A 26,807-nucleotide genomic window follows, 5' to 3' on the forward strand; every position below is an offset into this window, starting at 1 on the left:
ACAGCTTGCAACAAAAATTAGTGGATCCACGATCCAAAAGTTAAAAGTTATACATTATTTCCAGTGAGCAACAAAAATCATAAAAAATCAACAATTAAACATTTGATAGTAATATAACCGGAAATATATAATATACTTATGTATTATATAAGTTTCTTTCTTTTCCATCAAGCGGTAATCAACAATAATCGTGGTTAATTAATTGCACGATCCATTTAAACTTTACATTTATGGGTTTCACATAGAGTTATACTAAGTTATAACGATCAGAAAACATAGCGCTCAGAGTTGTATTTGCGTAAACTTATTTTAGCATGTAATCCAACAACAAATTAGTATAAAAATTTATGATTTTACGATGCTTTATGACACGTTGTGAGTACCCCAATTATTAAAAACTCTAGTTTGTACAGACAATTTTTTCAAATATTTTTTGTTTTAAAAATACCCATATCTTTTGTTAATTAATAAAGTACTCAGCTCTGGTTGCGCAGAGCTCATTTATTTTTAAAATTTCCTAATCCTAATTCCTATATGTACATAAATACATACATATATACATATACATATACATATATTTTCAAAAATATCTTGTCTCCAACTGTAGCCGTTAAGAACTGTTCAAAAATCTGAGCACCTTTCTTATATGTAAGTAAGGCAAAGTTTCAAATTAAAGAGACAAAGAAAGTTGACATACCATTACTTGATCTTATGTCGTTGTTATTTAGTTGCACGCAACTGTTTTTAATATAGTTAGCTACAATAGAGATCCTACTGATTGTCATAAATAAAACAAAATCCAACTACCTCGTACTGGTATTGATTATAGTACAACACTGATCTACTTGTAGTATATATGTATGTACATATGAACATACATACATACTAGTATATTTCTAATATTCCTGAGTGATTGCATATACCGAAATGATAAAATGACTTGTGAGTATGTAAACATTAAGTACGGGCGGTAAGGTTTCTTCTACTATCCACCCACACAGCGTCCTTACTATATAAAAAATGCTTAAAATTTAATATATCGGGTAGGAGGAATCATAATATTAGGGATATGGGATTCAGACAGGTTCGAACCAGAGCATTGAATTATAGCTCGATTTCATTTCTAGATACACGGTGTCACACTTTGAACCTCTTGCCAAATTTGATACCGTTATCTTTTTTGGAAACAATGCAAACAATCTGATAAAACCCAAAATTTTATTATAAGGGAACAATCAAATTTATTTTAAATAAAAAATGCTTTTTAAAATAGTAGAACACGAAATACGCAAACGGAAAATACATATGTACATATGTTAATTTTTTTATTTTTTTATCCGTATTTTTCTTGTAGAAGAAAGACGGATAACCAAGCGAATGAAAACTTTCCTCGATTTGCTTGACAATTCACACTTCACAATTCAGCGAAGATAGCTAAGAGTAATAAGTGGCGACTCTTGATAGGTAAAGCATAAAAAGATGAGAGTTGTCCAACACTTTAAAAACGTACATGAACTTCTTAAGATTGTGATATGAAAGGGAATGCAGGAAATAATCCGACTTGAGTTGCCGGACTCGCGTACCCCGTGTGGACGCAGCGAGGGACACCAAAAGAGAATTTGCCTTTAATGAATGTCAAAATAGTCTGTATGTAAAGTTTACATTGTAAACCCAATCTTACAAAACCAAACAGACGGGCGAAGATGTAAGAGTTATCTAAATGTATGTACATATGTACACACACACATTCATATTTATACATTTATAATATGTAAGAGCACCTAAGGAATAAACAATGAGCATGAGAACAATCCAATATATCATATAGAGAAAAAGTTATTGATAACATTTTAACAAATTGAGATTAGGAAGCAAACGTACCGACAGGCCGCGCGTACTTCTATCAAAAAGCTAAAACCAATAAGTATCTATGTATGTATTTCACTTTCATCCTTTCTTCAGTTGAGGCTAGATTTATACAGGTATTCGTCTTCATTGAAATTCGATGGCGCCCAAAAGCGATATCAATAAGCAAACTACTGAACCGCCACTGTCTGTTGTTTGTACATTTTTGCTATTTCCTTTCACATTCTATTTGTTTGTTTGGCTGACGATGCAAATGCATTTGTGTTCGTGAGTCGTTAAAATACGTACAACTGCGACGAAGTGGTGAGGTGACTCAGGCAAAGCCAGTGTACGCGTAGTCAAAACAAAAAGTAGCAATCACCTACTTACATATACACAACTTTATATACATATACGTATGTATGTATATGTATATGGGGATGTGTGCAATTTCACACACATACATATGTACATAAACGCACATTTATATCTACATTCAGCAACATGTATAAATGTACACTTATTTTTGTGAAAACAACCGCAAACGAACGGCAGCGTACGTCGGTGACGAAAGCAATGGAAGCGCATTTTTTGCGTTAATGCTGACGTCCAATACGACTTCGGTGTCAGCGCCAGCGTTTGTTTATACAATATTGAGCGACTCTTGGTTGGTGTCGTTGGGTTTATTGTTATTGTTCCTGAGTAAACAACATGCAACAATAACAATTTCACAATACTAGCTCATTACTACGTACGAAATGCATACCAATATATTCATAGATACTATAAAACATGAATACATACCTGCAGATATGTATATGTACGTACGTCTTTGTACATTAAGTTGACGTGGTTTTATTTGTTTTTAATATGTACATATGTACATATAACAATGGCTCTGGTAAAGACTTCACCTTACAACACTCACCGTTCTCCCAACATAATTCATATGCTACGTTATTGTTATTGATGGTTTATTATTGTTTTTTCCAGTTTCTTTAATTATTACAGCGGAACAAAAACATCCACATCTACTCATCCGTATTCGCCCTATGCTCTTCGCTCTTCTTTTTCAAAGTAATCAGTCAACGGCCACCGCGTTCGTTAGTTCGCCTCGCAGTTGCCCGCGTCGGTCGCTGCTCTCTCAAACAAATAAAATATTCTTACGGTGTTGTTTTGTTATGTTTATGTTTTATTGTTGCTTCTTTTAACATTCCCCAACACACATACACAAGCATTCAAACAAACATACGTTTATTTTCATTCATTTGCTGTAAACAACACTTCGTCATCCCTTGGTCTCACTCGGTCTTCATCGAAACAATACTCTGCTCTGATAAACAGCGACGTCAGCAGTTAACTCCAGATAGTTTGCGATTACATGAAGCAACTTTAGTTGCTAAAACATTGTGTTGCGCAACTCTGCTCGAGTTTTTTCTCATTCTCTTTCACTTTACTTTAACCCATTGTCTACTCTTTACTTTAACCCATTGTCGCTTCTTTTTCCTTATAGGTATTTGGGGCACTCTATCACATATATTAATCAGCTCTGTCAATTAAGAAATACATTTTATTTATTAAAACAAACATATATCACCCTTTTTACTATCGTCTAAATCAATTTGTATGGCTTTCCGGTCATTCGTTTTCTAAAATATTTATATTATATTATGTATATTTGTGTTGTATATTTCAAAAAAATATACGCAAATGCAACTATGTACTACGAAAGAAAGAACACGAATGCCGAAAAACGTCGCAGCGATTAAATTGGCGCGATTCCGCGCCCCCTCGCCTATAAACCAAGCCGCAACAAAAGTTGCTTCGTGTGATAGGGCTCATACAAAATCATTCTTCGCACAGTCTCTGCCGCTTTGCGGCTTCGTTGTTGTTTACTCACTATATATAAGTATGTAAGTACATTAAATTGCTCCGCGCGCTTTGCACAGCGCAGCGCTGCGTCAAAGTCAAACGAACTGAGCGCAGAACAACTCAGTAGTTGAGAAATTTCATTTCATTGCGGAGCATTTTAGTCGTTTATCGATTTCGCAAGGTTTAGAAGTGTTTTACGACAGTATTTGTTGGAAAACAGAAGGAAAAAACATTTCGAAAAAATACCAAAAACAAAAGTGAAACAATAAGAAATTTATTGAGTTGGTTGTGTGGTAAAAGTTCAAATTGATCAGTGTACATGTGCGTAAAAACGTTGGTGTTGCCAGTTTTGGCTAAATTCAACACAAAGTGAGTTGCGGGTGTGTAAAACAACTTATGAAATAATGAAATTGTGATGCGCGCGAAAGTGATAATACAATATTCTGCTACGTAATATTTCTTGTATTTAGATTTAACAAAGATCACAAATTTTAACCGCATTCACGTGACATTAATAAACATTGTAAAAAAATGCGACTACATGCAAATAATAGATTTTATATTTTATTTAAACAAATTTAATTTTTTATTCATGATTTACTTTATGATCAATATTTGGCACATATGTATGTACTTTAACCTAGTAACTATGTAGGACAGGAAAAGGACTGTAGGTTATACCTAATTTAAATACAAAGAAAATTTTGCATGTGCACAATTATTTTTTTATATTTGTAGTTATAGAATTACTGGATGTTTTCAAAAGATAATACGATAGATAGTATATCTTGTAATAAACATATGAATACAGGAAAAAAACATAAACATTGGTTTAGTTTTATACAAGATTCTACATAACAAAATTGCAAATATGTATATGAAAAACGATCGGATGCACTGAATGAGGCGATAGTTTATGGAAGGCTTAAAACGATCTTGTCTATCTGCTGTTTATAGTGTTGACAGTTTGTCCGTGAACTATCTACTGTTTTCAACTTCATTGAAAAGAAGTACACTTTACACGAAGAAGACGCCCCTTTCAAAAAAAAAATAGTTTTCACTTATTACCTTGGTTTAATGACTACATTCGGGAATAGAAGTGTGTAATATAAGTATTTACTACTTATATCCAAACATACATATGTATACATATACATATGTGTGTGTATCTACAAATAACTGCATTTTACTTTATTCATGTTCAAATGTATGTCACTAGCATTTCCGGTATGAATTGGTTCATTCCATTCAAACACATCTCAACATTTTTTTAAGTGTACGCAGGTCATTTACGCGGAAAGCTGCCAAGACTGAACAACCAACGAAAACGTCAACATATATGCGCAGCTAACTAAAAACCTATCAAAACAACTGCAAACACAACAAAATTGCGAATAACATGCTTAGTTACATATACTAACAATGAACGAAAATAAAAACGATATTTATTCACATCCATATGCATGTGTGCGTATATATGTATATGTGAAATGTATTTATGTATACAAATACAATAAAGAAAAACAATATTTAATATGAATAAAATAACAAACCAAACAAATATGTAATTGGAATGGAATGTTTATGTGGAAACAAAGAACTAAATTCAAACTTACAGATACTACTATCTGTTGTAAATTCTTACACACACATATGCACGTAAAAATTCGTATGTGTGGTTTTCGTAGAATGGCAAATGTGTCACCTTTTTGACAAAGTTATTTTCTTCGGAAGTTCTGCGATTGTATAGCCTATTTGAGCAGACACAATTGTTCAGGTGGAAATGTTTTACTCTGCGCTTGTTGCAAGTAGTACACCTGTTCTACTTACTCTCCAGAATATCTCCTAAGCTGTAAAACATCTTTCGTAAAAATAAAAGTCTTTAATATTTTATTAAACATTTTCGAAAGTACATATATCATTTTGCATTCCTAAGTACATATTCATGCATATGTTATATATACTAAGATATGGGATCCTGGGAAGACCAATACAGGTATTCCATACGTATATGTACACAGATGCAAAAATACAATAAGCCAATTTCAACTTATAAAACGGATACTCTTAAGGAATCGCAAATAATTTTTTATAAAAAGAATTTCATATATAAAAATATACATATGTAACAATATTTTTCTCTATAAAGTACAATTTTCCCCAGCAAGGTACATATTCTTACATATGTACATATGTATATTAAGTTTGCCACGATATTTGCAACATCAAAAAAAAAAAAACGTCACAGACCTTATAAAAGAATATATGGTATGTACATAAATATGTATGTAATTGATCATAATGACGAGGTAAGTCGATTTAGCCGTGTCCGTCTGTATATGTACATATGTATGTATATACGATCTAGTCCCTCAGTTTTTGAGATATTGATTTGAAATGCATTGAAATTGCAACCATAGCATAGCATATATCAGCCATAAAAACTGAACGATCCGAATAAAGTGCTTGTATGGAAAGCTTCATCATATTTGGTATGGGTTATTGTTCAAGGCAACGGTGCAATCTCTGAAGAAATTCTTGAGGTCGAGTCAGTATAACATAAGTATAGCTGCCAACAAACAGATCTGTCAAAGTTCTTGTAAGGAGTCTCCTTACATATATTTAGAGAAAATTTGTATTGAGACAATGAATCTTTAAATTCTAATAGAACGTTTGGTATCAATCTTTTTCCACTGCAACATCAAGTATCACGTATTTTCTCCAAAAACAATAGTGGCTGTTATGATAATCTCATTATCAGGAAAGATATGGCTGATCACTTAGACTTCTCACTTATTATGGAATTATCAGCAATAGCAAAGATTTTTAATTCAATCAGATGTTAAATGAAAACAAGATTATATGTAGCTGCATAATTAAAAATGAAATAATGTAGATTGTGGAGCAATACAATTTCCATATTAAACCATAGTGTATCTTATTTCGAAGAATTTCTTCTCTCTGTCCAGTAAACGATTCCTTCAAAAAAATTCAATTAAACTACGACACTCAAATTAGGTAGAGAGGGTTAAAGTACTCGTATAGAGGGCTGATATGGTTTAAAATTTAATAAAAATTGGTCTTGTACGAGCTCTAAAATATGTAAAATGTACTGATTGGAGTGCTTTGGGTGGCTTCCAACGAGTAGCAAGTATTTAGAGGGCTATATATTGCAATTAGAACTGTTCGCAGATGTGTAGTCTTCCTTAAAAGGTTACATCATTTGTGCTGGTACATGTACGACAAAATTCAGCTAATCAGTACTTTACTGTTGCATATTCTTGGGCACATTTGTCTTTTCAATTTTTACCAAATCATAAAATTAAAATTTTTTAAATCAACAAATATAACTGAAGTAACGACACTTTTAAGATTAAGGTTAAATACTCTATAAAGAAGGATAGGATAGGAAGCCCATAAAAGGTCGGGATATCCAATAGACAATCGATCTGCCAAGATCTTAACAACAATTAGCTGCACATTTTTGGAAAAACGTACATACATTGTTTCCTAATTATTAAATGGATCATTTGTTAATATTTATTCTTCTCAATTAAAACTAATTTTGTACCGAGAAACATTAAATGCTCAAGATGTCTTCAATCAGGCGTTTTTAATTTCGCAAGTTATGCTGGGAAAACAAAATGCTTCTCATCTCTCTCATTATCTGTTTATCTATCCTTTTACTTGGGTATTTTGTGCTGGTATACTGAAAAGCAGTTAGCTGCAACAGATATCCTGGAATTTTACTGTTGTTTATGTCTTGTCTGTTTCTTTAATGTAAAAATTTGTACATATATACATATATGCATACGTTTTGCATTAATTTAACAAAATTAAATTAATTAAAGACCAATCTCAGATTCAAAATTTTAATCTAATAATAGACATTGATTAATTTTATAATAGAAACGAATTACCATAAATCGCTTATGCAGCAACTGCAAACGCCCATTTCATTAGCGCCAATCGATTTTAATCTCACAGCGCAACCGCACACGCTAATAAACCGAGGAATCATGGAATGGACCAACGATGAAGCTCTTGAACTAATCGAGCAATATCGCATCCATACTGAATTGTGGAATCGTGCTGATCCCAAGTACAAAGATAAATTATGTCGCTTCCGAGCGTGGTCAGAAATAGCGGAACGTTTTGGGTGCAGCAAAGCTGAGGTAGAACGGAAGATGAATGTGTTACTTACACAATATAGACGGGAGAAACACAAAATGCTTATTAAATTATACCAGGGAATTCAGCCGAATCCGTCAAAATGGTACGCGTTCAAAAGGTTCGATTTTATGGAGGCTGGTGGCGGCAGCAGTTCATCGAGCAGATCGGGCACAAATGGTCACACATCAACGTCAACGGCTGCAAGTTTAAATGGCCTTAACTCTTACGAAACCATAACAGCAGCGGCGCAGCAGACAACAAGTGCAGCCGTTGCGGTGGCAGCGACGACTGCAAACGCCGCGCCGAGCACTTCTCAACATCGGCGCATGAAGAAAGAGATGAAGTATTTTGGTGCGGTGAGTATCCTATCATCCAATGACACATCGCATTACATTCGAGAAAACATTGTATATATGTACATACATATGTCTTTGAAGGAAGTACTGGTTGAATATGCCATAGAATAGTTGTGAGCAGTGTTGACATATCGGAAAAAACCTTTGTATTAAAATAATAATACATATGTATATAAATTAATTAATTTAAAATTAGAACTACTTACACCAAATTTTTATCCTACATATTAATACATATCGTAAGTATTGTATTTAATGCGAAGTATTGTTGGACGGCTAAGTCACTGGTTGACGCAATTTCGCCGACACAATTTTTGTCCAATCCAGTCGTAATAATTTTGAAATATTAAGCGCAGTGATCTCCACTTGAACATTCAAAATATATTCAAAAGAACAATATTCATCCAAACAAAGGAATGTAGCCAGCATAGTAGCTTGAATTTTATTTACTGAACTACTTACGTGGCAAAAAGTTTTCGATGGCTCGAGTAATATGGGCAATTATTTGTGAAAACATCCATCACTTGTAAAAATCAACGTAACATATCTATTCGTCAGTGCCAGTGATGAAATATGGGGAAAAATACATTCGTACATATGTATGTAAGTACCTATTTCAAAGGTTATTAGAAAAGCTGGAGCCCTTACCATCTCAAAGTAGTGAATTTATGTGAAACATATTGAAAGTTGATAAGCTTTGAGTTAGCAAAATAAATTTATGAATTTTAATGAACGAGTTTGAACAAATCACAATATGAAAAACATAATATATGTATATCGTATTAGTAAATTATGGTTAATTACTGTATACATAGCTCTCTAAAATTGTATGAGATGAATTTTAAGGTTAATACCTTAGCCCGAGGCCTTTAATTACTGAAAAAGAGGATTAAAAAAATTAGTTCGATACTAGTTAACTGGTAACATTCCAAGTACATAAGTAGTTAGTTCGTCAGTCGTAACTTTAGCTAAACTACTTTGATCACCTCGCACAACTTACACTCAATTGAAGTTACATTATTCTGTTAAGCATATTTAAAAAAATACCACTACTGTCGGTGGAAGTCATATCTGATCATTGGTTACGTGGTATAGACATTATAACCAATTTTTGTGCATATAAATACATATACATATTTAACAGCAAACATTTTTTTTGCAACTTTATCCAAGCCCATGGTCTTGGAAAACTAAGGGGGTATTTTCAATTGCATCTACAGATGTCCTAGCTCATATAAATAACTGTGAATTCAACACTGGGTAAAATTTGCGAGGACTACTGTGTATATTTCGTACACTTGTATACAGACAGATGTACATATACATATGTATATGTACATAAGTATTTACTTATGCTTGTGGTATGTTCATGCGTGTTTACGTTTTAACTCAATGTTTTTCTTCCACTTTTGTTATTACTTCTCAACAACGCGTTCATACAAAACAAAAAACAAATTCTCTCTACATGCATATATGTATGTATGTATATAGGTAAATACATAAGTCCACTTGCTGGTTCACCACCCCTCATGAAAAAATATACAACAGTACCTACCAACTGAACAAAATAATAATAATAATAACAGAGGTAAATATCAGCTTTTACAAATTTACATTCGTATGTGCTATGCCGAACAAATTACGAATATTTTTATGTGAATGCTCACACATGCTAACGTTTGTTTATACCCAGAAGAAAAATTAACAAAGTAAATTTATCAAGTACATTGCGATATCCTGGAATGACTACTGGTGTTTAGAATTAAAGTAACACCGGTTACCTACATATAAGTTTTTTATGTATTTATCGTACATGCATATTTAGATTTTTGTATAATATACAGAATTTAATAAGCTGAAAGGAATTTTGTAAAAAAAATATTTAGTAGGATTTAAATGTGTTGTGGCAACACTAATTGTTATGGAGAGTGCAGTTGTCGAATGAGCGGCGTTAGCTTAGCAGTCGCGTTGCTGCGAGCACGATTCTGATTGTGTTATTTGTTCTTTGAATGGGACGATAATCAGTTTGTTTACATTTTAGTTGTGCCATGTGTGCACACTGCCGCAGCGCCGTCAAATTGTTTCTCTGTCTGCGCTTTGGTTCTGGAGATCACACGTTCCTAGTGCTCACTTTGCGCGCCAAACCGCTCCCTAACACAACCACTTACCGCAAAATTCGCTATACATATTAAGTACAACGTAAAATCCCTTTACAAATGGTGAGTACTCCAAGTATACATTTAAAATGAACAGAAAGTATTCCTAAATTAACCACGCTCATTTCTATGTCCTAGGGCAAGACAAAAAACTTTAACTCTGCGTAACTTTTGCGTACTTCTTTAGCTACACTCTAATTATCACTGCATTACTTGCGGAAAATAACTTTCGAAACAAATTTTTGTTTGTAAAAAACTCTTAATTTTTAGGCGTAAATGTTGTATAGCATATAATGTGACTTATGAAATAAATATGTATATAGGGTCTTCACAAGTCTCATAAAGTTATAAGTTATAACGATTCGAATACATAGCATTGAGAATTGTAAATGTGTAAACTCATTTTTGTATGAAATCCAACAACAATTTTTTTAAACAAGTGTAAAAAATTATAATTTTACGATTTTACGATGCTTTACGACGGGTTGTGAGTACCCCAATAGAGTTTGCGACAACTTTGACACGTTCCTTTTTTGGGTCGAATTAGAAAAGACGTCTTCAACAAAACTATTTTTATAGATTTAATTTTTTATGTTACCTATTCTCAATCTTGTCACTATCATTTGCGCACTTAGATGTAGTAAGTTAATTACGCAGGGTCGGCCGTGCATTCAAAAAGCACTTTAAGTACTTTAATCCAACATGACCAAAAAAATTTAAAGGGATAAACCGGAAGAAAGTAAAGTCTACCACTTGACGCCATATCTCCATGCATAAATACATACATATGTATATCAACACACGTATTTTGTTTACAAGTGTGTATGTACATATGTACATACATATACAAGTGTATGGAACTCGGTCATTATTTTTATTCGCGTTAACAACACACAAGTGAAGAGTTTATATCAACAACAAAAAAGTAAAACAATGAAAGCCAAATTTTAATACAAATAAAAAAACGAACGCAAATTGATAATTTTACACACTCCAAGCCAAGAGACGACGGTTAATTTTTCAATGTTAAAATAGGAGTACTACCACTACTTTGAAATAATCGAATTATTTCTTTGGAAACATTTTGCAACTACTTCAATAGGATTATTTTATAATTTTGTATTTAGTGTTCAATGCAGACTCCAGGGAGAATGTCAATTAGCACTACCTACATAAGTCTTTACAATATTATGGCTGGTTTCATGAAAAAAACATGGACGCACAAGAAGAAAGTACCAAATAAAATTTTCAGTTAATTATAAATAAATAATACATTAATGTTAGCTGCCATAAATATATGTACACGAAACTAATAGAAGTTGTGAAGATTTTGTGAAAAATACATTCTGTGCGTGCATCTTAAAGAATTTGACACAAAGAATTTGACAAAGATAGACATACAATATCCAATTTATAACCGTTTTCTCAAACTCTGGTTAGCAACCATCTGTTAGTTAAGTACTGGTGAACTGTGTATTGTAAAAATTAAAATAAATGCATTGTACGTACATATGTATATCGTCACCTGAAATGCAAAATAACGTATCATCACAAAATTTGAAATTGAGTGTCTTATTGATTACGATCAGTGGCGTAGCTACAACTTCGGGCGCCCGGGGCCGAGGATGTTCTGCCGCCCCCCTTTATCTACCTACCTACAAGTTTCATGAGGTGGTTCGAACAAAAGTGAACTTTTACAAAATAACTTCGATATTAAGTATATAAAATTTAGGAACTAGAAGCCACGCAAGTTCTGAAGTTCCAAAATTCTCACAATACGGTTTTTGAGGAAATTGATAGTAAATTTACAAGACATCTTATTAAAATGCTATAGAAAAAACCCCTTTTCGCCCTATATCTTGTACAATTTTGACACAATTTGCAGGAATTTTTGCCCGAATTGGAGTTTTTAAATTCCATTTTTGAAAATTTGGAGAAATAAAAGTATTTGTTACATTCAAAGCATAGGGTAACTGTGAGAGTGACACGTCGCTAGACAAAGCTAGAAAAGTGCATCTTTAAGTTCTATCACTATGTTTAAGAAAGATATAAGCCAAAAGATATAAGACAAATTCAAAGACTGAAGAGTATTCGAGTAAAAAAATTAATATTTTTCATTGTTATTCAGATTATTACGTTGTGAGTGACCAACTCTTTATCTTTTATAATAAATTTTGTAAAAAAAAATTTGTTGAAGTATTTTTCTGAATATTACAAAATAGCGAAGATCGTTTTGCCGCCCCCAAGACCCCACTGATCACGATTCACTACTTCAAATTACATACATAATATTACATATGTCCAACATTTTCAGGTTCTGCGATCAGATATAAACGAATTTTAACCAATATTATAATTTTTATTCACTCTTCCATATTATTTCGTGTTTCATTCATGCCACTGTAAATTTCCGAAAATGTTGTTACGTTATTTTGCATTCCAGGTGACGATTTGTATCTTTGTGTTAAGCTCACTCAGACTCAGACTTGATACCCAAGATTCATGAAAATATCTAAATTTTTACTCAAGTTATCGCTTGCATGGACAGACAGGCAAGCAATCACTCAGAATTCAACTCGTCACACCACTCTGATCATTTATATTTGCATATGCAACCCTATATCTAAGTCGATTATATTTAGGTTTAGGTTCTACAAACAACCATTAGATGAACAAATCTATTATACTCTGTAGAAACATGGTCTTCGTCTTTAACCAACGCCAATTCGAGATTCCTTCTCCACCTGATCTCTCCAACGAAGTGGAGGTCTTCCGCTTCCTCTGCTTCCCCGGCGGGTACTGTATCGAATACTTTCATAGCAATTTTCATCCATGCGGACGGCATGACCTAGCCAGCGTAGCCGCTGTCTCTTAATTCGCTGAACTATGTCAAAGTCGTCGTATAACTTGTACGATATTCCATCGAATGCGATATTCGCTGTTGCCAAAGCTCATAGAACCATAAATCTTCCTAAAAACTCGTAACATCGACTCATCAGATATTGTCATCGTCCATGCCTCTATGCCATATAGCAGGACAGGAACAATAGAGTTTGGTCTTCGTTCGTCGAGAGAGGACTTTACTTCTCAATTGCCTACTGAGTTCGAAGTGACACCTGTTGGCAAGAGTTATTCTGCATTGGTTAATACTACTATTATCGACGACTTTAAAGTTATGATAGTCAACAGTGCCGTGAGATATTTCGTCTGGCTCTCTTTCCCTACCAGCCTATGGTACATACACATATGATATTAACTCACCGAAGAGGCTAAATATTGGGTATATGAGAAGTCATCCACCACGGGATCGGAAATCAGTATATTAGGGATATGTAGTTTGAACCAAGATTTAGATCGATTTCATTCGTATTCTGTGCTAAAACACAGTATTTAACGAAAATTTTTCACATAAATAAGTTAAAATATCACACATTTTGATAACTTTAAACGCTTGAAAATCAGATGGAATCTCAAATAGGATGGAATCACTATATCACCGATTGCATTAACCTTTGCCATTACTATAGTATACACAAGAAGTTGTTTGTATATAATTTTGTGAAAATAATATACACACAAAAGTTTGCTCAAATATCGAAAATTATTATAGGTAGAATGGGATCTTTAAACTATGGCAGACCAGTGTTAAATTTTCACTTAACTTTCCTAAGATGCCTTACATATTGACCATTCGATGCGGTATAGCGCCAACCGGAAGTTCAAAATTCTTATATTAGTAAAGCCATGGGTAATATTGACACGATTTTATCCATTTTTGGTAGTACGAAACATCATTACCACAAAAATTGCTCTCAGAGTATATTCTATGCGTGTTTCAATAATATACATATTTCACAGATTTTGCGATATTTTCCGCAAAAAATTAGCCATACGCATTAGAATCCACATATTTCATAATTTAGTTGAAATTGGCCGGGAAAGTCCAGGGATATTGACTTTCACCAAAAGATTCAATTTTGTGACGAGACCTTCCGTGACTTATAAGATGTAAAATTGTATGCTTCTGGCGTATTTATTTAATAAGTTATCGCACATTTAGTATTTTCAACATAACCGTTACAATTTTCAACAAAACCGTTACATAAGAATACGAGGAGTGGTCTTGACGCAAACCACACATACTATGTAACGCTCAAATAAATTTCTTAGTAAATGTTTGGCCCATGGGAAGGAAATACTAGTGCGCCAGAATGCAATAAATGTGCTCAAAATTTTTAAACTTCAATTTTATGTGTACAGGTATCACTCTAACCAGAAACTTTTTAATATTATTGACATTTTTTCTACAATTTAGAAATACAATTTAGGGATACGTATTGATTAAAGGTTTTCTCGATATTTTCGACTTAAAACAAGTATCCAGAAAAAATATGCGAATAATTGTAATATCTGTATTTCGATAAATGTAGTATACATGCATATGATGATATGCTTTGGGATTTTGGTTTCTTGTTTCTAATTGACCCTAGCTGGGGAAACGGAGAAAAAACTGGAGCGCTTAATAATCGTTGAATACTTAATGTCGCTTAAACATAGCTTTCTAAATTGTTCATTAATTGTATAATATATATATTATATTTAAATTTACCAAGCATACTTTTGTATTGACTATGCACATGAGTATATGAATAAATTGAGATTATTGCTTTCAAAAGCGCGATTATCTTAAAAACGTACTTTTACTCTAAAAATCACTCCATCAATTTAATATTTTAGAGATTTTAAAGGTTTCTATCTTTTGTTGTAGATGGGCATAAGCCTACCGATGCTGATAGCCAGTAACACGGCATTGGATACATGGAACACTGTTGGCCAATATTCACCGCCAATCGATAACGATCGAAACCCGTTGCGAGTTCCTTTACCTATGCCCTTTCCAAACTCGCAAAGTGAAATGAATGTGGCAAGCAGTGCAACTCGTAGCCTTTTCGGTGGAAGTAGTAACAGTGATATAACCGCCAGTCCTCAAAAGCCAATGGAATCCTCAGATATTGAAGACAAAGACGAGATCTTAACAAAGCGTGAACGCTCAACACCGTCCAGTTTACACAACGTAAGTGGAAGCAGCGACGTCGGAGCTCATGTCAGTTGCGTTGGTAATACCACTATAACTGAAAGATGCAACAGTGATAATACCTGTGGTATTAGCGGGCGTACCGGTGTAGAGGGAGCCATCGCTGAACCCATCGATGGAGGTTCTAGTCCTATATCTAATATTATTGAATCACACGAAAAGCGGCGCCGTACTACGCGTGACCATGAGGAGTTAGACATAAAGCGAGAACTTGTAGATTACTTTCACCCCCCTCATCCTCCAGCTCCGCCCGATTCCCATCGTTCATATAGCTCTATTGATGAGAACCGAATCGGAGGGGCTGACCCAGATGATTTTGCACAAGATTTGCGCGTAAGTGCGGCAGCTGCCGCTGCGGCTAAAGGTATAAACTTCAGCCAATTTGTACTACCACGGAATTTACGCCACTCATCCGAGTCGATAGATGAGAAATTTGCTCCACTAAATATGCGTAAACTGAGCTCAGTATCGGCAACAGCCTCAACCGCAGGGCAAATGCTTATGAATTCCTTACTATCTAACGAAAGTTTATCAGAAGAGACTGCCACAAGCACTAGTGGACGCATCAAAAGCGCATCCCAGGACGCTGCATCCACATCTGCGGCAGCTGCTGCAGCTGCTATTTATGCTGAAAGTCTGAATAAAGATGATTGCGATTTCATTGGGTCGAATGTTACACTAAAACTCCGATCGATGGACCGCACCCAAAGAATCATAGCCGAAAAGTTAATAAGTGAAGTTCTTTTTTATGGACAATTCAACGAGCTTGAACGAAATGCTCACATCCAACCTAAGTGACAGCAGCTAACAATGTTACGTAAGGGTTTCTAAATATAACGAAAACACAGAACAGATTATGTTTCCTAACAAATTTATACCAAAAAAAAAGATTTTCACAAAAGGAACGTATTGAAAAGAGAAGTAGTTCTTCTGTTTGGCTCTCCTCCTGGTAATCGAATAATCTATCATAATTCCCTGTTTGTTTAAATGCATGTATTGTTTTTATAAAATCATGGTATTTAAGAATTAACCCTTATAAAATTATACAAAAATCCTTGCAGTACAAATTCAAATATAGATACATAAATTAATTTACTTGAACAGATTTATTTATAATTTCTTACGATGGATATGAACTGTGTCCTTAAAACTTTTTAATTATGTAAATTCTCTCGGTATTCAATTCACAAGTTGGGGAACAGATTTTCATTAAGTATTTTGACGTTACGTCGATTAATTATAATGCATCGATGTTTTTTATTTTACTAGTTCATCCCACGCAAATTAACATTGAAAACAATAAGTGCTTTAAATTAATGCTCAGCAAGTAAAAGAAGTTTTTAAAAATGTTACCCGATTGGTTAGGTACACGTAAAAACAAAATTATTCGCCAAATGCACTCCTTTATTTAAAAATTTATAATTAGTTACTCATAAATTTCCTTTTCGAGACCTCTCAGCATCTCTCAACTCAGATTTGAATGCTTATATGTATGTACTATATTATTTTATAGAAGGATATTAGATCTGTTGCAAGTGTAATCAGTTATCTAGTCACGAATATGTCAGTGTGAGTGTTAGAAATTCCATTTTTTAACGGTTTCATATATTTAATGATATTGAAAAAATATGCTAAGCCAGCAAAAAGGAACAAAATCAATTGAAATGAATTCAAAGAATTATGTACCTCGCTTATTTTTCAGTCATCTTTTTAATACAAAATCGAACCTATATACCTTTAACTAAAACAAATATACATTGTATGAGGAGTTAACACATACATACATACAAATAATAAAGTAAACCTTCATGGATAAGTACATAAAATGTAATAGCATTTTTACTATAAGTAAATTTCAAGTAATTCTTGTACGTTTTAATTTATTTTTTTCCAATGCATATGCTATTATTATTGATATATTTGTATTTTATTGAGAATATACACTATTTATAAGCAATTTTTACAATGCAAAATACAATATCCTAAATATAAGCAAAGAAAAGTCCTAAACTTAAACATGCATATGTATACGTGTAAAAAACGTGGTACATACATACATATGTATATGTATACATATACATTGGTGTTAAATTTAAACTTATGTATGTATGTAGAGTGACTGATAAATATCTGTGCCGGACCATTCTTCATATAGTTAAATTAATCCAATAGCAATGTAATTAAAATTAATAAATCAATGAGTTTTTTTTTAGGTTTTCAAAAAAAAAACGAAAATTGTGTTTTAGACTTAACTAAAGAAAATTATGAATCGTGAATATATTGGTTCATCCTTATAAAGAAATTCGCTGTCTTATGTAGCATAAAGATGATTGTAGGAAGATCTTTATCGACCAACAAGGACGAAAATATAGCAGTTCTAGGATGATTGTACGTTGTATTTTAAATCATTGTTGTACTAATGTGCAAGTGTTATGTATTCCCAGAACTGAATGGAATGTGTATATGTCATAAAATTTAATGAAATTTTTATACATAACTATTTTTTATAAAAGTACATGAATGCAAATTGGTAGACAAGATGATGAATGCTTTGAATATATCTATAAATAGGTGTGGAAAACTAAAACGAATTATACTGTACCTTATTTGAAAGAACTTTAGTCGTAAGATTTTTTTTTTTTATTTTATTATATATACATATGTATGTAAACGTTCATTCATATATATATAGGTATATATACATATATATACCTACTAGTTAGAAACAATTTTAGAAATGTGACAAATAATGACATGATTTGCAAAACTGAATATAAGAATTAAATAAAAATGGATAAAGAAAAAAATAAATAAATGTATAATTTTCAGTAATTAACGTCGATATTTAAATTTATTATACGTACATAATATTTTTAATAGGACGGCAATCGCGCCTTTCTTTTGGGTAGGTAATTACATATGTTCTTCATTTGAATTTCGGATAAACATAGTTGGATAACTTCAAAGCAGCTACCTACCGAATAAAAATGTTGTTTCAAGTTTAAGTTGAATCTGGTGACGTAAAACTGCTGCTGTAAGAATAGTCTAAGAGATGAAATATGGTCGAGAGCAGAGCATTATACATAACTGCAAAAAGCCAGGGAAGAAACATCTGTTCAATGGAAACATCGGCCACAAATTATACTTATCCGTTCAGACAATGCCATGGTAAAATATATTATGTGTATTGTACGATGATAAAGCCTTGTGTACTATTTTAGTATACAGAGATCTGTAGCCATATACAACCAGTAGCCATAGCTTGCGATCATAACGTTGAATATTTAACAAATAACCAATATTTTTTATGCATTACTAAGCTATTATTAGTAGCTCGGAGAGCGTACGTGCGTATAGAATGCGTAAATGATCAAATATTTAAATATTTATTTTCTACAAATTAGCAGACTATACAAATACATACACTTGCTACTATTAAAAAACCAAATCAGCAATTGTTCTCCTGTCATTACAAGTGGAATGCATTAACATATGTACATCCATACAGATAAACATTATAGTCCTTTATTAAAACGCTTAATCTGCTGTTGCTTCAAAGTATTTTACCACAAATTACTGCATTTAGCTCTAACGATTAACTATTTGGAATATTATGTAATACGAACAAAATTTAATAAATTTTTAAAATGCTAATAATTTTATTTTCCACACATTTTTTCGAATTAGCGAGAAACAATAATTTAACAATTTGGTTCTGTTTTTATATTTGAGTTTGCACAAATACGTCTGCGGTTTATTTCTTTATGCGTTATTGAGAATAAATTCTGTTTTGCATATTCTGTATGTGGTCTTCATAATTTTGTGTCACGCGGCCTTTAAAATTCAAATCCAAATGATGCTCCCGGCCCTGTTCCACTACTAAACTGGAAGAAATGTCGAAACATTTGATTGGGATCAAAATCTGAAAAAAAAACAAATACATTTTTTGTTCAAATGTTCATAATCTTTGTGATAACTAACTCTGTACTCTAGCTTGGTTAATACAACCTAAAATTTGTTTACCAACAAATAATAGTGGTTTTTAGTACAAAAATTGTAAAAAAAAAATTTAACTTCGAAGAAATTTAGTTGTTATACCAAGTAAATCAGTAATGAAATCGTATAAATAATAAGATATAAATAAATAAAAATATAATAAGATATTATATAAGTAAAAAAATCTCTTTACCTTGTTCCTGTTCCTCTATATCTTGGCCACTGTCGTATCGCATCTTTTTTCGTTGGTCTGACAAGATCGCATAAGCTTCACCGATTTCTTTGAATTTTAACTCTTCCTCTTTGCGTTCTTCTGCACTACTGTTAGCATGGCGATCAGGGTGATGAATCAAAGCTTTTTTACGGTATGCTTTTTTTATTTCATCTTCGGTCGCATTGCGTGATATACCAAGAATTTTGTAGTAATCTTTACGCTTAGACTTTTTTAAGGCAAGTTTCGCATCTCGCAATAATTTTTTAATCTCGGGAGTCTTCTGCAACTGCAATGCCGCCTCATAGTCATTCACACACTCATCAAATTTCTCTAGATCATTGTAACAACGCGCACGAAGGAGCAAAGCTTTCAGATACTGAGAATTTATTTCCAAAACACGTGTACAGTCGGCGATAGCATCACGCAAAGAGCCAATTTTCGAGTTTACCAAAGCTCGATTGTACAATAGTTTTGAATTTATATCTTTATTAAACTCGTCAATTTTTAGGGCCTCTGTATATATAGTTTGGGCTTCTCGAAAACGGCCGGACTTAAAAAGAGTGTTGCCATTTTCCTTCATATCTTTCAATGCTTTACTTTTGTTTCGCATCTCTTTAGCCTTTTTATGATCAGGATCAAGCTGAAGTGCACGTTCAAAATGCAATATACCTTTTTCAAGATTGTCGGTGTAGTAAAGACACAAGCCGCGAACATATATGGCATCCGCAGAAGTAGTATCTAACTTCATAACACTTACGGCAATGTCAACTGCCTCATCACAGCGACCAAGAAATGCAAGGCATTCAGCTTTGAGCAGGCGATATCTGTAAATTAATAAGATTAGGCAGTAATTATTATATGCAAAAAGGTGCCCAATGGTCTTTGGTATAAACCAACCTAAGGCAAGCTGGAGCAATAGCCAACGCACTGTCTAAATAGTACACTACATTGCGGTATGCCTTAGAATCGTAGTTTGTTTGTATCGTTTTCTCCAGTTGACGCAACTGCTGCATTCCCTGTTGTTCTACTTTGACAGCATTGCTTTGTGAGTCCAATTCGAGCACCTTTTTAATAGCTTGCTCGCTACCGATCATATCCCCCATTATTAAACAGCATTTAGCAATGCGTGCGTATGCTTTGTCGAACTTCGGATCTAGTCGAACTGCTTGCCGAGCATCGCTTAAGGCATTTATATAGTTGGAAAGCATCATGTAACAGGCGGAGCGATTGCCATAGTAAGCAGCAAAGTCAGGACACAATTGAATGGCATCAGAGTACAGCTTTAACGCAGCATGGTAATTTTGTGCTTTATATTGGTCATTACCTAATTTTTTTTTCTCCTCAGCAATACTGCAAAATATATGAAGCAACATTATTGAACCACATCTACAATTTAGACTAATAGTTATAAGGCAAAAAGTAAAATAAAACGGAATAGCATTTTTTTAATACCAGAGTAATAAAATGAATTATAATCTTATCTAAGTGCTTTGAAGCAGTGTCAGTCTGTATATAATTGGTGGATTCGCCATTGTTAGATCTTTGCCCGACTGTCTCCAACTATTTTGGGAGATGATCTGATGTATCCAAGATGTTATGTAAGCTATTTAGACTTTTTTGTTTAATTAGCGTAATATTTTTGGTTATTTTGTTAGTTATATACACAAATTAAATATTTTTTTTCACAAAAAAATTTCACTTTTTAAAATCTATTTATATATGTATATATTTGAATATATATTCATGTGAGAAGTACCTAATAATGTTCAATCACAACAAATTTTAGACACGCTGGCGCCTTACATCTTTCTAAACTGCAATAAAATAACCCGACTAGGACATTTTGCAACTTCATGCCTTAACGCTATTACACAGGTTCTTTTGTTATCCATACAAAAACAAAAAATAAATAACAAAACAAAATTACGATATGATAGCAAAATTTTTTTAATTTCGAACAAAAACATTAAAAACAAAAAAAATTGACAAAAATGAATATCATCAATTATAAAAACATCGTTAACTCCAATTTCAAAATGCTTCTATCAATTGTAAAGTAAAGAGTGCAATGTTCTTTACAAATCGAAACTATATTCAGTGACCGAGCAGGGTTGAGACAGTACAGTACCTGTCCAATAAATTACGAACGAACAAAAAAATTATCCGGAGTTCTAACTTTAATCTTTAATAAAAACATAAATATTTGGCGTATTTTAAAACAAAATTATTTTTTATATGCTATATACATTAAACTTAAATTATCATATTTTTGTATTGAATCATATTCAATATTATTAAATTATATTAAAAATATTAAATTTTTGTTTTCGTTCGTAATTTATTGGACAAGTACTGTATGTTGCGAAAAATTTAATCAGTATTTACGACGGCATTGATTAACATACGAAATTATATTTATGTATACCCCTTCTCTTTATGTTAAGCATTAAGATCATATGTAAATATCACACAAGTTGAAGTTTATTTCCAGAGAAACTAAACTCTCTCTTTTTATTCTTTTTTCTGTGAACTTCCGCCAATGTCATCCGTTATAGATTAAATACAACTACATATACCGGAAAAGTGGATATTCCTGGGAAATATTTCAAAGTCGCACTCAACGCTTAAGCGGTTACAGTCGAGTTTATCAAAAGGGGGTCTCTCATCCCAGGCAACTAAAACGAAAACCTAAAATTTTCTTTGGCATCTAATAGCATCTACTTATTTGACATATACACGCATAGTAACGTAGGTTGCCCATTATATACCCACCATAGTGTTGCAATCTGGAAACTCACAATTTCACATAAAGCAACGGTCAGGGGAGCGTCAAAAGGCGTGTTTTGCAGAAACCTCAATCAGAGTGGCAAAAGTGCTTCGACAACTGATTCATTGATTAAAAAGCATGTAAAAGTGTACAGATCTTAATGAAGAATATTTTGAAAAACAATAAAGCGATTTTCGATGATTGAAATTTGTTTTTGTCTTCTAATCCCGAAATGTAAAATGTAACCTTCGTATGCTGGCAATAATTCACATAAATATTCGTTATATATAAGGCGTTTATTTACAGATTTACAAAAATATCTGGTCTATAACTGTAGCCGTAAAGAACTGTTCAGAAATACATACATATGTACACCTTTCTTATAAGTGAGGCAAAATTTTAAAATTGCTTGATCTTACGTAGTTGTTAATTATATACATATGTATGTATATAATGTTAAATTATATCTTATAAGATGTAGAATTTCGAAACAATTAACGATAATTTTATCAAATATAATCAATATGGAATAGCTGTCAATCTCCGCATCGTCTATATATAAATCCCGTTTATAAACATACTACCTAGAGCTACGCACTATAAGTCTCATTATTACACTATGAGGTCGTAGTTTATTGAATTGACACTTACATTAGAAATTAATAAATATATATAACTTTCGGTAAAACCCGCCTATTGATACTATTTTAAGTAGAGCGTATACTTTTTATGACGTATTTGATCAGCTGATAACGTTCTAAGATTTTTTTTTTTTTGAATTTTTCCATGATGAGTATATAACAATTGATTTTTACTTACTATATCATTTTTGCCAAAGCCGCTTCGAAAGTGGGCCTCATGTGCTACTTTTATTTTAGAAGTGATAAGCGTTTGCACTTGTAAAATAAAATGGATCCCGTTATTGCATATATTAAAAAATTAAGAACATAAAATGTAATGCGATTTTTCTGTTATCAAAAATCTCCACAGTCTCCTTAAGTATTTATAGTTTTGTAAGAAGACCACTGCCTAGTTTTCCAACTATGTATGTATGTCCTCTTAGGTATAACTTTTTTTTTAAATAAAAGGCATTTAAAAATAGGTGAACACTGTCGAATGCACGTTCACAAAACCAAATGTTCAAAATACGCACAATTACAGATCAAACAGATGTAGCTTGTTATTTCCCTTAAGTTAAGTTTACACAATCTTTAGTGTATAAAAACAATTGTTACAGAGAAAAAATACTTATTGCTTTAAAACAGAACATATATACTGTCAAATAACTTCTGTCAGTGATTTCTAAGACGAGTTGTTTTTAAAATTTGCATTAAGTAGCCGCAGTTATATGAGTGGGTCACACCGTTGCATAAAACGCACTGAAGTGGTAGTGGCTTTATATTATATGGTATATACATATAATAGTTGTGCAAAATCTTTCTCTTTTTATATGGTAAGCAATATACATGTATGTATAAACACATTATATTTTTGCATAAACATTTAGCGATCATATGAATGTATATGTACTTACATATGTGTAAAGTAGTGCATTGATATGAAAATGAAAATATCAAAAGCTTTGTTATTAAGCTTTTTATACTCTTTAAATATGTTGCACAGAGTATATATATACATATATAGCTTTGCTCACACTTAACGATTGTAAGAACATGAACTAAAAGAAACAGATATAACCTTATATATCGGGTGATTTTTTAAGAGCTTGATAACTTTTTTAAAAAAAAAAACGCATAAAATTTGCAAAATCTCATCGGTTCTTTATTTGAAACGTTAGATTGGTTCATGACATTTACTTTTTGAAGATAATTTCATTTAAATGTTGACCGCGGCTTCTTAGGTGCAGAAGATAAATTATTCTCAGGAATTTTGGGCAACTTTTTCGAGCAGGTCCGGAATAGCCCGAATTTCTTCGGAAATGTTGTCTTCCAAAGCTGGAATAGTTGTTGAATCTAACAAACTTTTTGTTGAAAAAAATGGAAGAACTGAACTTGGTTGACATGTGGTTTCAACAAGATGGCGCTACATGCCACACAGCTCGCGATTCTATGGCCATTTTGAGGGAAAATTTCGGAGAACAATTCATCTCAAGAAATGGACCCGTAAGTTGGCCACCAAGATCATGAGATTTAACGCCTTATATTTTTTGTGGGGCTACGTCAAGTCTAAAGTCTACAGAAATAAGCCAGCAACTATTCCAGCTTTGGAAGACAACATTTCCGAAGAAATTCGGGCTATTCCGGCCGAAATGCTCGAAAAAGTTGCCCAAAATTGGACTTTCCGAATGGACCACCTAAGACGCAGCCGCGGTCAACATTTAAATGAAATTATCTTCAAAAAGTAAATGTCATGAACCAATCTAACGTTTCAAATAAAGAACCGATATCAAGCTCTTAAAAAATCACCCGATAGTATATGTGAAGATGTATATATAAAAAATCTTAGAACGAAAGAACGAATTGATTCAGCTGTCTTTATAAAAATGATACACAGTTAAAAACCTGAAAAGGTAAAATAACTTAGTTACTGATTTACAACATAGCATGTTTTTGCAACATACCATAACACCAGAAACGTCTACCTTACGGCCTTTGATACCCCCCTTAATTCGGATATTGTAAAATTGATCGTGTACATATCGGTCAACCCGTTAAGTTTTATAATTGGAAAAAGTTTGACTGTTACAAATAATATTATCAATGTATTGTAAAAATTGTTTCAGTAATGACTTCCTTTAGCCCCTAATAACACAATTTAATTTATTTAAGGCTTTTCGTTAAATATGTTTACAAATAGCGAATTGCAATTTCTTAGTACAACGCTGAAACATGTTTAAGGCGAATTAGGAACAGGGAAAATAGCTGATAAAGCCAAAGATAATAAAAATATCTTACTCCAATACGCAAAACAAATCGATGGTACCACAGGATAGAATTTGATTACTTGCTTTCTAATTATATGATAAATGCTACAGTTATGAGCTAAAAAAACGGAGAGAAATGTACCATTACCACGAGGAGACAGGAAACTTTCACCAATAGCGTGGAAAATGCGACGTTTTTAATATATATCAACATAAATGTGATACTTTTGAATTTGAATTTTTTGTACAAATTCGAAGAAAAGTTTCAAACCCGCAAGATACGAAGACTCATATATACATATATTAATTATGTTATTATTTAAATAAAGAATTAGTCTAAGGATATTATTGAGACTGATAGGGTAGTGGTCTTAATTTTCCCTCCGAAAGAAGTATTCTGAGACATCCACATTAAATAACTGAAAAACATATTGGCACTCCAAAATTTAATCTTTCTGAAATAAAATAAAATTTTTTTCTGTTTATTTAGACATCAAATTTATTTGACTTATTTATCGCAACGGAGTCTCATAGAAATAATTTATTTATATTTCCAACGAAGTAGATAGGATGTGGTTTTCCCCTTTCATACCAACCACCACATCCTCCAGTTTTGCTACCTTATTACCATTATTATTTGTAAAAAAACATAATAATACATATGTATATACATAAATTCGATAAAGTATAGACACAATATTTTAAAGTCAGAATCGCAAGCAGTATAAGTACTCACGTTGCATTGTCCTTGGGAACAATTTGTTCTGCATCCAGTTCTACTGTCTCCACTTCCATGTCCGATGATTGCTCCTGTTCGTTGTCACTATCTAGTACAATCACTTCATCCATCAAATATAAGTCAAGTAGTAGTAACTAAGCTTCGAGGTAACAATTTGATTCCTAATTACAATAAAATATTTTTGTTGGAGCCGAAAACGACTCCAACAAATATATGTATGTATAAAAGCAAAAATTCTGAGCAACACGCGTGCAACTCTTCGCCCCGATTTCAAGTACCGAGAAATAATAAAATATAGGGATAGAAACCACTGGAAAAGAAAGACAGCGCACAAAAAGAATAACCAAATTGATTAAATAAATTAATGATTTTACTATTATTTTAAAAAAACACGCGTCACGATTTTTCTAATTTTTCTGATTTCCGTCTTGTTTGAAGTATTCGCAAGTTTGTTCCAAAATATACATATTTTCCTACCTTTGATAGAAAAATTTTATATTACCTACAGGGCCACAAAATAAAAAGTGCTGAAAGGCAAACAAATGTTTCTTCTCTTCGTGTTTTGTGATTCAATCCTTCTGATGAGTCACGATGCAACTCTGATAATTGAAGTATTGCCAGAATTATATGGAGACATTGTATAATTATTCAACATAACATTTAAGTCAAAAGCAGTACCCAAATCAAATATATGTCCCATATAGGCAGAA

The 26,807-nt window shown here is 32.7% G+C and overlaps 2 protein-coding genes across 11 annotated transcripts in view; one reads left to right on the plus strand and one right to left on the minus strand.

Annotated features, from left to right (window-relative positions):
* Positions 1-16,598, plus strand: part of LOC126752405 (pneumococcal serine-rich repeat protein) — a 32,852-nt gene extending 16,254 nt beyond the window's left edge. For 2 of the 5 annotated variants that reach the window (XM_050463172.1, XM_050463174.1), the window contains exons 2-3: positions 7,627-8,246; positions 15,171-16,598. In XM_050463172.1, coding sequence (XP_050319129.1) covers positions 7,650-8,246; positions 15,171-16,295 — 1,722 coding nt within the window. In that variant the 5' untranslated portion in view covers positions 7,627-7,649 and the 3' untranslated portion in view covers positions 16,296-16,598. Of the gene's footprint in view, positions 1-3,840; positions 4,098-7,604; positions 8,247-15,170 lie in introns of those variants that run through there. The other 3 variants (XM_050463171.1, XM_050463173.1, XM_050463170.1) reach the window with 3 other exon arrangements.
* A 2,402-nt stretch (positions 16,599-19,000) lies between these two features.
* On the minus strand, positions 19,001-26,673 carry LOC126752406 (dnaJ homolog subfamily C member 7). 6 transcript variants are annotated; one of them, XM_050463176.1, is made up of 5 exons: positions 26,575-26,673; positions 26,095-26,258; positions 20,605-21,057; positions 19,687-20,531; positions 19,001-19,419 (listed from the first exon to the last, which is right to left on the minus strand). In XM_050463176.1, exons 2-5 carry the CDS (start codon positions 26,205-26,207, stop codon positions 19,334-19,336), a joined length of 1,497 nt encoding a protein of 498 aa, XP_050319133.1. In that variant the 5' UTR covers positions 26,208-26,258; positions 26,575-26,673; the 3' UTR covers positions 19,001-19,333. The 6 variants fall into 6 exon arrangements, with proteins under 6 accessions (XP_050319133.1, XP_050319136.1, XP_050319137.1 ...); XM_050463179.1 differs by having other exon boundaries at positions 26,600-26,657; XM_050463180.1 differs by having other exon boundaries at positions 26,095-26,197; positions 26,575-26,647.
* Between the last annotated feature and the right edge of the window lie 134 nt (positions 26,674-26,807).

The sequence above is a fragment of the Bactrocera neohumeralis genome, chromosome 3 (genome assembly GCF_024586455.1).
Source record: "Bactrocera neohumeralis isolate Rockhampton chromosome 3, APGP_CSIRO_Bneo_wtdbg2-racon-allhic-juicebox.fasta_v2, whole genome shotgun sequence".
NCBI classification, from domain to species: Eukaryota; Metazoa; Arthropoda; class Insecta; order Diptera; family Tephritidae; genus Bactrocera; species Bactrocera neohumeralis.